This window comes from Corvus kubaryi, unplaced genomic scaffold (assembly GCF_017639235.1).
Source record: "Corvus kubaryi isolate FWS band 111438036 unplaced genomic scaffold, C.kubaryi_AGA036_p1.0 137, whole genome shotgun sequence".
In the NCBI taxonomy this organism is placed as follows: Eukaryota; Metazoa; Chordata; class Aves; order Passeriformes; family Corvidae; genus Corvus; species Corvus kubaryi.
In genome coordinates, this window is record NW_024580671.1 from 20,225,965 (window position 1) to 20,238,219 (window position 12,255).

Here is a 12,255-nt window from a genome sequence, read left to right on the forward strand (position 1 = left end):
CTCCGGGCGGCGATTAAAGCTCAGGGAGAAGATTCGTCCCGCCGCTGCTCCAGGGCTGCCGCTGGGAAGGGGGTCGGCCCGCCCGGCCCATCCCCTCCGCCCCGCCACGGCGAGCGGCGGCGGCGTTGGCGGCCCCGCTGCAGCCGCCCGGGAAGGGCTCCGCTGGCTGCCGCGGCCCGGCTCCGGCGGCGGGCGGGGAGCGAGCGGAGGAGGGGCGGGGGGCCGGCTGCATCGCGCGTGGAAGAAAATCTCCGTCCAGGTGGCTGCACAGCTGCACCAGGGCTATTAGCCGGCTCCAGGGGCTAGTGCTTTGAGGACTGTTGCGTCCATCCGGGGGCCTCGAATGGAGACCTTATATTCAAGGGATCTGGCTGTTAGAGTAGCTGCTTTGAATACAGGGATTTCCAAGTGCCCTCGTTTATTGTCCTAACAGTCCAACCAGCGCCTGGAAAGCATATTCTGGGGTGAAAAAGTGGAGAAAACAAGCAAAAAGGTTTTCAGTTAATACTGAATATGTATATGAACAAAAATGTTCAGAAATTCTGCTGTCTCAAGAATGTGTGAGAATTTGTATTTTTCTTTTCCCTCTCTATTTTAGTGGCTGGACCAGAGCTGTCCCTAGATTGACTCTCTTAGCTGTAATAGGTGTTTGGAGCCATGGCGGCAGGTGTAGCAGCTTGGTTACCCTTTGCCAGGGCAGCAGCCATAGGATGGATGCCAGTGGCTACTGGTCCCATGCCAGCTGCTCCACGGCAGGAGAGAAAGCGAAGCCAGGACTCTCTGATTGTGCTGAATGTGAGTGGCATCCAGTTCCAGACATGGCTGGACACCTTAGAGCGCTACCCTGACACTCTGCTAGGCAGTTCAGAGCGGGACTTCTTCTACCACCCTGAGACACAGCAGTACTTTTTTGACCGGGATCCTGACATTTTCCGCCACATTCTCAACTTCTATCGTACTGGGAAGCTTCATTATCCCCGCCAGGAATGCATCTCAGCTTATGATGAGGAGCTGGCCTTCTTTGGCATCATCCCTGAGATCATTGGTGACTGCTGTTACGAGGAGTACAAGGATCGCCGGCGTGAGAATGCTGAGCGCCTGCAGGATGATGCTGATACGGATCACGTACCTGAGAGCTCCCTACCCTCAATGACAGCTCGTCAGAGGATGTGGAGGGCCTTTGAAAACCCACACACCAGTACCCTGGCTCTGGTCTTCTACTATGTCACTGGTTTCTTCATTGCCGTCTCTGTTATTGCCAATGTGGTAGAGACAGTGCCCTGTGGGGTAAGCCCGGGTCGCATCAAAGAGCTGCCCTGTGGAGAGCGGTATGCGGTGGCTTTCTTCTGTCTGGATACTGCCTGTGTCATGATCTTCACTGTTGAATATCTTCTACGTCTGCTGGCAGCTCCTAGTCGCTACAAATTTGTGCGCAGTGTCATGAGTATCATTGATGTGGTGGCCATTATGCCATATTACATTGGCCTTGTGATGACAGATAACGAGGATGTCAGTGGGGCTTTTGTGACATTAAGAGTCTTTCGTGTCTTCAGGATCTTTAAGTTTTCCCGCCACTCACAGGGTCTGCGCATCCTGGGCTATACGCTGAAAAGTTGTGCCTCGGAGTTAGGCTTCCTCCTCTTCTCACTCACTATGGCCATCATTATCTTTGCCACAGTCATGTACTATGCAGAGAAAGGTTCATCAGCCAGCAAGTTTACCAGCATCCCTGCAGCCTTCTGGTACACCATCGTCACCATGACAACACTGGGGTAAGTGCAGCTGGTGGTTGGTTCAGCCAACATTTCAACAAGTGTATTGGCATGAACGGAAAATACTCAAAAAAAATGGTGATAGAAAAAAATGTGAGGCTAAGTTTTTCTTACAGAACTTTATGAATACAACTTGTGACTTCCTTCTAGATGTTTTACATGTTTAAGAGAGTTAACAGCATTGCTGAAATTAAAATAACCCAAATCCAAAAACTGCAAAAAACCTGAAAAAGCAAACAATGAAATAAAGCAAAAAGGTCTTGAAACTGTTTGGTTTTGGACAACGAAATTGGAATGTTTTATGAGTATCTGTGAGTTATCAGTGGCTTTTTAATGGAGTATTGTCTTTGCTGGAAGGAGCTGTTACAGTGTTGCTAAAGTAGTAATATTTATAAGGAGAACTGGAGTACAAGCTCTTAATTTGATCAGTATGTGGATCTGCCATTTTGTTTTAAGTCATGTATTGATGTAGACCTGGATATTGAGTTTGTTATTACAAACATCATTTGTTTTCATGAAAATCATACCTTGTCTTTAAAAAAAAAAAATCCTGATTTTATTTAAGACACTGAACACATTTCCTTTGATTTTCTTGGACCTATAACTTTTAAATGATGAGTGTCAAGCTACACTGACTGGTGACACACTCTGGAAAATGATCTGAGGAAGTGTGAGACATATGACACATCAAGCATGTGTCTTCAAACATAATTCTAATGGCAATACAATTTCTTTCAGAGAATAGGGGTTAAAAAGTGTCACTGTTGACATTAGAATTCAGTGCAGTTCAATGGGAAGATGAGAGCATTATTTTATAAAGTCTCTGATAACAAAGTCTGATTGTATCAGCTGATTCTGTGCACCAAGTTATAAAATGCATTTGTCTGTAATTACAACAGGGATTTAGAAGGTTTACTAATTTGAGATCACAATTTTTCCCTATCCTTAATTTTGAGTTGTATAGTACCATCTATGAAACTGAAAATTTGTTGATTCATTAGAAACTGACTAGTTATTTAATAATTACAGATACTAAATGACAAACTTTGCACTTTCATTAAGGCAAAGCCCATCATTTTATTAGCATTTTGCCAGATCTTGTTGGGAATGTTGAGATTTATGAAACATGAATAACTTTTAAATTTAACAAAATGAAAGTGCATTATTAAACTATTATGAAAAACTTGATTTATTATGTGCAATTGTAATTTACTTGGGAAACGCACATACAAAACATTGAAAATGATAAAGGGAATGTCTTATGTCACCATTTTTTATACAAGGCTTTTATCTTCAGTGTGATATAACAAATGAAGATAAATATAGTGCGTAGTAAATATTTCATACTTCTTGTAAGGGCAAGTTATGCTAAAAGGGAGTGACAAGAGCTTTGGGGATTTTAATCTGCCTTTTAGGTTCCTGGGTGGTTTTTTGGTTTTCATCTTCTGTTGCTGGTGACAAATGGAAGGGACCAGTTAACAGAAGAAACAAGTTAGGCATGATAACTAGTTCCACATTCCTGTATTTTCTGATGCTGATATTTTTTACCATTTGTTTTTAATTAGAACAGTGAGGGTTTCAAGAAAGAACTGACTGATATTTAGAATGTATAGTCTTAATATAAAGAACAGAAGCTGGTCTATGTTTTTGTTAGTTAACAAAAGGTACTTTCTGAGTAAGTTGTTTCCATGGTCATGCACAATGTGGAAAGTACTTGTCCATGGTACTGAACAGAAACTTCTTGTTTTATGCCCAAATTGCAACTGATTATAACACAGGTATGATATCACAGCTGGTGTTAATATGATTTGTTTGTTTCTTTGCCAGACACACGCACATGCACACACAAACACGAGTATTATTCTGAAATTCCAGGTTTTGAAGTATTACTCTGAGTAAAGTCCTCTAAAGTACTGCTGAAATTCAAACATGATTTCATATCTCTTTGAATAGAACCTGAGAACCTGTTTTTAAGTGCACAGCGACACACTATTTTGGTCCCAAGTGGAACAAAAAAGGGTTAAAGAAAACCCACTCATGTTTGACTCCTTTTTCAAGGCAGTTTGCACAGAGAAAGTTTTGAGCAGGTTGAACAGAGATCCACAGTCTCACCCTCAGGAGTTCAGGTATGATGCAGGTTCAAATATGACAGACATCACCAATTTTTATGAAATCTTTAATCAGTGCATTAGCCGGATGATGTCCTTTTAATAACATCATGATAACTATATAAAGATTATGTTTAAATGTTAAATATATGTGAATAATTTAAATAAAATTAGCATAATAAAAGCTTTGAAATCTTTTTAGTTGATGGAATAATTACACAAAAGGAGAGGGAAATTGCAAGGAAAAGCATCAAGGGTCAGTGAAAGCTGATTGTAATTAGTACTGACACCTTTTCTATGTGCTAAAGCTTATCACCTTTTTACTAATACAGAGCTCCTGTTCATTTTAACTTTAGTTTTAGCTGAATCAGGGGTGTCTAAAAGGACTCGATGGGAACAACTTTTCTCTTTTAGAATCAAAGGTTGATGAAGTCTTTATGTTTTAAATGACACTAACACGCAGCAGGTTGTGTGAAATACTACAAAAATACATGAAAGCTAATAGCGAATAATAGATTAACATAAAATTGAGTTTTTGAGTCTTGGTGTCATTGTCATATTTTTCTAGATAGCAAAGGTATTGAGTAAGCGACCTTTGCAATTTGGGGACTTATTACCTTGGAAGCAGAGCTATATTTCTCAGTTCTGCATGGTTGCTGAGCAATTAAAGTGTCTTTAAAAAACATAGATTACATTTTCCTCTGCAGAGTGCTAGTGACTTCAAATATTACTATATTTTTGCCTCCAAGGATATCCCAGCTATTAACTGCTCTTGACTGCTCAGCTCAAGTAGTGCATGTACATGGAAATGTTACATGAAATAGATGAAAAAAAATGAAAGGAAGGGAAGAAAGGAGGAAAGGAAGAAAGAGCATGAAAAAAAGATACAGAGAGAGAAAGAGAAGAGAAAGATGACTAGGAAAACGGCATGCACACTTCCAGAAACTGAACTGTCTGATTTTAAACTTCAAACTAGTGTTTTATCAGGATTAATTGTAGCAAAAGTAAAGTAGGAACAAGAGGAGTAAAGAGAATAAAATTGAAAGAGGTCACAAAACATTTTATGGAGATTCAAGATAACAGTGGAAAGCATAGAAGGAACATAAGGGTCAAGAATCAGGTTAGTGTGAAACTTGGCAGAGAAAAAAACTCAAGTCTATTGAACTGGGACTGGCAGACCTCCATAGGGGCTTATGAACATCTACACCCATAATGACAATTATGTCACTTTCTGCTGTCACCTTATAACATGACAATCTAATAACTTTCTATCTGGCCCGTCAGTAGCCAGCAAATGAGCTGCAATAGCTGGTAAGGTTTTGATGGTGTAAGGATATTGTTTGTTCCCAAGTCAGTCAGATCTATAGTGTAGTTTGTGTTTTATGAAGATATTATACTTTAAATAAGGAACGTAGTGCTCTTCTGTGACTAGTTCTAAAGCAATCTCACTGCTATATTAAAATTCTATTTTTATAGCCTTTACATTGGGTAGCTTTATCAAGTCACACAATGCTTCTGTAGATGAGCACAATACTTTATGAAGGGAAGCTTAAACTCAAGACTACTCATTTGCTTGCTTTGATTGGATAAACTGGAGGCGTGTCTTTCAGGAAAGATAAAGCAACTATTTGTTTTCATTACTTGTTAATATAGCCTATAATGCTTGAGGAAACCCACTTAAGACCTATCAAATTCTCTGAAGACTTTATAATAAACAGATGACTAGATGTGGTAACAGAAAGCCTCAAAGAGTGAACAAGGGAAGAGAGCAACAGATTTCCTTTTCCTGCACATTCATGTTCTTTGCCATCTTCAGTCCGTTTTCCATTCTTTTTTCATCACTATGGGTATATATGGGTACATTTCTCCATTATTTATTCGAGCTACCACTTTCCATAGTTTTCATGGTTGGGGTTGGTCTACTGGTTGACACCTTTCCTCCCTTCTTCAAGACAAGGTTAACTTTTTAATAAGACTCCACTGGCTTTATTTTTTCTTCTTCTGCTCCTTTGTTCCAGATTCCTAATTCATCCTTCATGACCAAATACACAAATCGAAGATTTGTGAAAGATCAAAGATCAAATCTTTTGTTTGTCATCATTGTCATTCATTTGACCTGAAATTTCCTCAGAACAGATTTTTTGTTCTGATATTTTTTTTGATGAATTTTTCCATATAAGCATCATAAAATTTCCACATCATCATTTTTTTCCCAAATGCCACACATGTTCTCTTCTCTTTTCTCACCACTGTGCCATTTTCAGTGTGTTTAGTTCCTTGTAGTCTCTGCATTTTAGTTTAAAACAATCCACCTCTTCAGAACTTTTATTAAAAAATTGAGTTTAATAAAATCTGACAAGAGAGAACAAAATTTAAAATATTTGTTTCGTGAAAAATGTCATTAAGAGTTTGCATATATTCTTATGATTAATGTTACAAATGTAAAGATTCCCAAATTAGAGTGTTCTTTCTGTATCTTGTACATACGTATTGCTCATTCATTTTTTGTTCAATATTTTCAACCCTTCTTTCAAGTAGAGTTTTTCTGGTTTTGTTTTCTTATATACAACCTAGTGGATTTTGTATTTTACAAATGTGTTTGATGTCTCAATCTATTTTCTCTTCACAGCAGAGACATTTAGCCTATATAACAGAGGAGGGACAAAGTGTAGTTGTGATCACCTTCAAAGTACATTACTAGATATTCAAAAAGGACTCCAGGGAGAATCTGTTGTACTAAGGGTCATTTTGATAGCAGTAAAAAAAAAAATTCTGTAACAAAAAGATTACTCAAACTGTATTGGGCTGTTGTTGCTTGACAGAGAGCGGAGTAATTGTATTCTTATTTAGTTGCACTGGGGACCGGCTTTCCTCTTCAAAAAAATCCTGAAAATCTCTTAGAGGAAAAGGAGTTAGCTTGTTATACTCATTTTTCTTGAGCATGAATTTCCTTAGTTCAGTTATGAAGAGCATGAAGGTGATACTTAATAAAAAGGTCTTCCTGCTCAGGATCTAATATATTTGCTCCTCTGGTAGAAACAGATGGAATTTTGTTTCCTTGTTGTTACTGTGAGACAAGGATAAGAACAATTAGATTAGTGTGGACCTGGATGTAATACAGAAATATGCTTGGTACAGCAGAACAAATCATCTTGGAGAGTAATTATGACTAGTGCCTGATCTATTAATTAGGGCCTATCATTCAAATAATCATCAGTGAATACTGTCATTTTAGTAAAATCTTTAAGTGATCAAACCCAAGAAGTTCAAACTGAGTGATGACAATCCATACGTGACTCACATCATTGTGCCTCTGTCTAAGATGAAAAATTTGCAATATAAAAGCCTTATAAATCTATGAATACAGTATTAGAAATAGTGCCTACTATGAAAAAAAAAATCTGGAAATGGAAACTGTATTTCTGAACAGGGGAACATAAATACCACAGAAATAAAGTGACTATTCAAAGTAAGTTGAGAACATCTTGCAACTTCAGAGTGACAATTAAGTTTTCAGACAATTGAAAGAAAGTCTAATGAATTAGTCGTTTTACTTGATCTTTATGACATTATAGCCCATTGGCAGAAGTTTTTAATTTTCATCATGGTAAGATAACAAGAGAATAATCTGGTTCATCAGGGGTTAAGATTATAGAGTGTTCCAAAGAGGGAGTATAAATTAGAACTACAGAAACAATGTTTAGAATCAGCCTTACCAGGTTTCATCAGTTACCTGACAACAGAGCTGACAGAGTGATGGGAAAGATTCTGTATATTTCTGTACCTATCATTTATTGGGCAATAGGTAAGAGCACAGATTTTTCTGGAAGACACAGTCTTGAAAACATTTTTTTTTTTTTTCTGAATTGATTATGCATTGGAGAAAAGGTGTTTGAATTTATAGACAGTGCTTTAAAATGATAGCTCTCTGCTTCACTTCCTGGAACAATAATAGTCACCATGCTTGGACTTCAACCCCTAACACAGTTAGGAGCCTAATTTCTACCACTGTTTCTTAAATATTTTTTATTAAGTATATGATTTTGATCTTTCTGTGCCTCTGGTAATGTTTTATAAAGTTCTTGTTAAATAAAAAGCATGTGGGGTTTGTTTTGATAAAAAAATCAATTTTCCCCAAAGTACACAATGAAATTTGCATTATTTCTATGGCATAGACTTAAATACCTGTGGTTTGAGATGAAATAAAAAATAATGCTTTGACAAGACCATCTGATGTGTAACAGGTATAAGTGTCTTGTAGAAAAATTCTAGATACAAAAATTTACTCAGGTATTTGGTGTATGACGGCTCAGGTTTAAACAAGAACACCTATGAAGATCATGTGATCAATGCATAAAAAGAATAAAATCTAACAGGATTCAGCTCTATTATAATTCAAATGAGACTGCACTCCTTTTCTCATAGCAGCGTAGACAGAGCTTATGCATTGTTAGGAGATACATCTTAATGTACCTAGTTATCAGTACAGCATTCCTACTACCATGAGTTCAAATTCTAGCAGTTAAGTGCATTGACAAAAGCTAACAAGCTATCTGATTATTAAAGATATAAAGATGTCAGTCATATAAGCAATTGTATTTTTTGTGTATTTAGAAAAGCAGTTGCCTTTCTTATTTTCCACTGTGCAGTACTGTTCTTTACTTATCTGCAGATCTCCACCTTGAAGGTGAAAGCATTAGGAGCTACTGTGTAAATGTACTTAATTAGAGCATGATTCTTCACTTACAGAAAATGTGAAGTTGCTGAAAAACCTAGAAATATGTTATTAGTATGAACAAAGTAAAATTTTACGTATTTAAAATATTTAGGAATAGTATTTTGCATTTCATCCCTGTTTTTTCAGTTTCATCTATGTTACTGGTTTCTTTGATCTGGTTGGTTTAACTGAGAAGTCAAATTTCACAGACACAGAGATCTCCTGGTTTTATTAATTTATAGGGCCCAAACACTACAAGGAAGAATTCAAAGGCATTTATATATCTGGAGATGAAGATAGGCACTCAACTTGAATTCTCAGAAGAAGCTTGGGTGTTAGAAACACGAAGGAGAACAGCTGAAGAAAGCCAGCTGTGAAACTAGGTACCCAGTCACCTTAGAAAACAGTATTATGTGCACAGGAGTAACTTCTAGGATAAGTATAGAATACTGTGCTCAGACTTTGGGTATGCCCCAGAGTCAGGATCAAATGCCCCTATCAGAATCAAATGGATCCTCTTAGGCTTCAGGTTTTGTTAAAATAGAATATGTCCTATTTTTACATAATACTTTAGAAAGGAGATAAGAGTGTTGTGTGTATGGTATGCTTAGGAAAGAGGAATGAGTAATTCAAGTGAAAAAAGAAGGGTAAATGAAAGATTAATGTAAAGCATCCAAGGGATATATTTTTTGATCCTGATTTTCTGTCTCTGTGGTTTTCAAACCAAGAGTTCAGCATGAAAAGATATGTGAGAAATGGAAGCTATGACGTGTAGATATTATTAATGAAAATTTTTTTAGAAACAGTGTGGAAAATTATGAAACAATGTCAGGTAGGTGATTCCATTTTTCAAAGCAACATGCAATCTGAGGATTTATTTGTTTCAATAGGTCTCTTATTTAGCTTATGCACAGTAAATTTGTTAAGATGTTGATGTGTGGTAAGAAAAGGTAAAAGGTAATTCTCAGTTTTGACCACTGTAAATTCATCCCCTTCTCTGGTATGGTGGCACACATTCTTATTTTGTGTCTATTTGATTTTTTAATGAACATTGTTTGTACACTTATGTAGGAGGTTTGAGAAGTACTTTGCCAGCCTTTGGGTTTTCTTTTTGTGCAGTAATATGAGCTTTGTAAGCAGAGTCTACAGCTCTGCTAGTTGATTTTTACCTTAATTCTAAATGAAGCATATTTAAGTCAAATTTTCCTGTTTTTTCCTGATTCTTTGTAAAAAAAAATTATTTCCTGAGGTAAGCATCTTGTATCACAGTTCTTTCTCTTTGAGGAAGCATTGTGATTTGTGAGCTGATTTTTAACCAGATGGTGTCTAGCTCAGTTTTTTACTTATTACCACTTCCACTTAGGCATTATATCAAAAAGTAACATATTTAGCAAAAATCCCAATATTGAGAACACTTGTATATTTTTTAAAAATATGATCTATTGTAATATCAAATATATAAAAATGTTATAAAATTTGTATCTGTATAAATAAATTCAGCTGTTTTATTATTGAAGACTCAGTGTCCTTATCTAAAACATCTTATAGTATAAAAGGCAGTATAAACTTCTACAATTTTATTTAATTACTCTGAGTACTTTGGTAAATTAAAATAAAGTAAGTATGTTTCACTACAGTTTTAAATCTCTTGGATTAAGAGAATTAATCTTGGATTAAGAAGTAACTGTGAACTTCCTTAAAGGTATCTATAATAGTGTAATTTTATGATAATACATTATAATGCTTTGATAAATTATTTTTTTGGAAAAAAATATTTTGAGGCCAAACCCCAACTTTTTTTCAAATGTATATCCAGAGATGAAGATTTTTTTTTCTATGAATTGTACTGGCAGATTATTCTCAGTATTCTCAAAATACTTTGGCTGATACACAGGGAACAGTCTTTTAAGTTATCACTTGAAAGCTTGCCCATCCAGGCATTCCCTGTAAATGGCTGAGAGTTAGACTGTAAGGTTGTGAAGGAATTAATTTAGGATTGTGTAATAGCTTACAGTCTGAATGTGTCTTTTGCATCCTAACTCACTGCTTCTTTCAGTAAGATGAACCAAGAGAGTTTTCTGTATGAGAGCACATGTAATTTGAGTGGGATCCTGGACTTTTCATTTTTGTTTCTATTCATATCACCCTTTTTTATAGCCCGAAAGAGGAGTTTTATTATTTTGTTAGTAGCCTTACTTTCAGTTTCTGAAACTTTTATCTCTTCCACTTGCAGCCACTTAACAATTCCCTGAGCATCCTTATCAGCTGTGGGCAGCAACCACTGCACTGTGCAGAGTTGCTTAGGAACAAAATTGATGCTCTTTGACATGGTGGATTACAGCTGCAACATGCTGGTCCCCAACTCCCCTTCTTTCAACAGAGGAATAAAAAGCAGAGGTGTTGAACATGTTTTCCAAATCTGATTGTTAAGAGCCTATATACTTTTTTGGTTTAGAGTATCTAATCACTTCATTATTGATAGACAACAAACAGGTTAAGAATTGTGGCCTTTCTATTGAAGACACAGCAGTATCAAAAAATCTTTAGCAACAACTCTTTTTAACTCTTTGTAATGTAAATACCAGAGTATCTTGCATCACTTAGAGAATTGAGAATTTTCAGTTTTTCTAAGTTTTTTGGTTGGTTTTTTTTTTTTTTTTTGTTTGTTTTTTAATGCATTTGTTTACATGAGTTAATGAAATCCAAGTTGAGACATGGATATCATGGACTAGAGACATGAGAACTGGACAGAGTATATACACCTATTCTCACACACCTAGCGAGAGCCATATGGGTGCAGCTGTCTCGTGTTTATTTAATATGTACTTATATAAAAAGAAACTTTCAATATTGTAAACTCTACACTGTTTGAGAATTTAGGTGGAATTTTCCGTTTTAGCATCTGGATGGAAGCTTGAAAGAGTACAAATTGAAGCTTTCCCACTGACAGATAGTTTAGAGTAAATCTATCCACAGACTGGCTCAATGATTTGATGTGCTCAGTATTAGTTATTTTCCAAGTGAAAGGGAAGCTCAAGTTTTATCTGATTTGCTTGTGAACAAAGTAATCAACCTATAGTATGTTAATCTGTGTCAAAAGGTGCTGAGTTTTAGAGGTAAATATTATAAAGGAATCTGCTTACAAAATAAGCCCCAGGTAATACGTGATATGTATGCTATACTTCTCAGACCACATGCTACTTCTGGCACCTCTCTCCCTTCATCCCATCACAGTCAGATCACTGTAGAAATTGCAGCTGCTGAAAGGCTGCAACCATCATCATTCCTTTAGCCTACAGTTTCTTTCCTGTGAAGGCCCAAATTTTCAAAATTTAGTGCATTAAATAATTCATGGGAGTACCAATTTTGCTAGTCTTGCTGCTGAGCCCTTCAGCACGATTCAGCCTCTTGCCACACTGGCAGAGCTGTGGCAGTCTCTCTCCTCCTCTGGGGACAGGCACAGCTGCAGACTGAAGATGATGCTGACTTGTCGTGTCTGGCACAGATGACCTGTGATTTAAAAATATAGACATCTTTGTGCAACAGTGCACATATAAGATAAAATCCTAGTTGTGGGAGGGGGAGATAGGAACCAGTTTTGTTTCGGGTCTCTAGAAGATGTAAAAGAGTGCCTGGAGTGAACTGCCCAAATCCCTTT

General features: G+C 36.8%; 1 protein-coding gene across 2 annotated transcripts in view; it reads left to right on the forward strand.

Annotated features, from left to right (window-relative positions):
* Positions 1-292: 292 nt before the first annotated feature.
* The window catches only part of KCND2 (potassium voltage-gated channel subfamily D member 2), a 263,571-nt gene continuing 251,608 nt past the window's right edge, over positions 293-12,255 (forward strand). Inside the window, exon 1 of one of the 2 annotated variants that reach the window (XM_042018103.1) lies at positions 293-1,772. In XM_042018103.1, coding sequence (XP_041874037.1) covers positions 658-1,772 — 1,115 coding nt within the window. In that variant the 5' untranslated portion in view covers positions 293-657. The remainder of the gene's footprint in view (positions 1,773-12,255) is intronic. The other variant, XM_042018104.1, reaches the window with a different exon arrangement.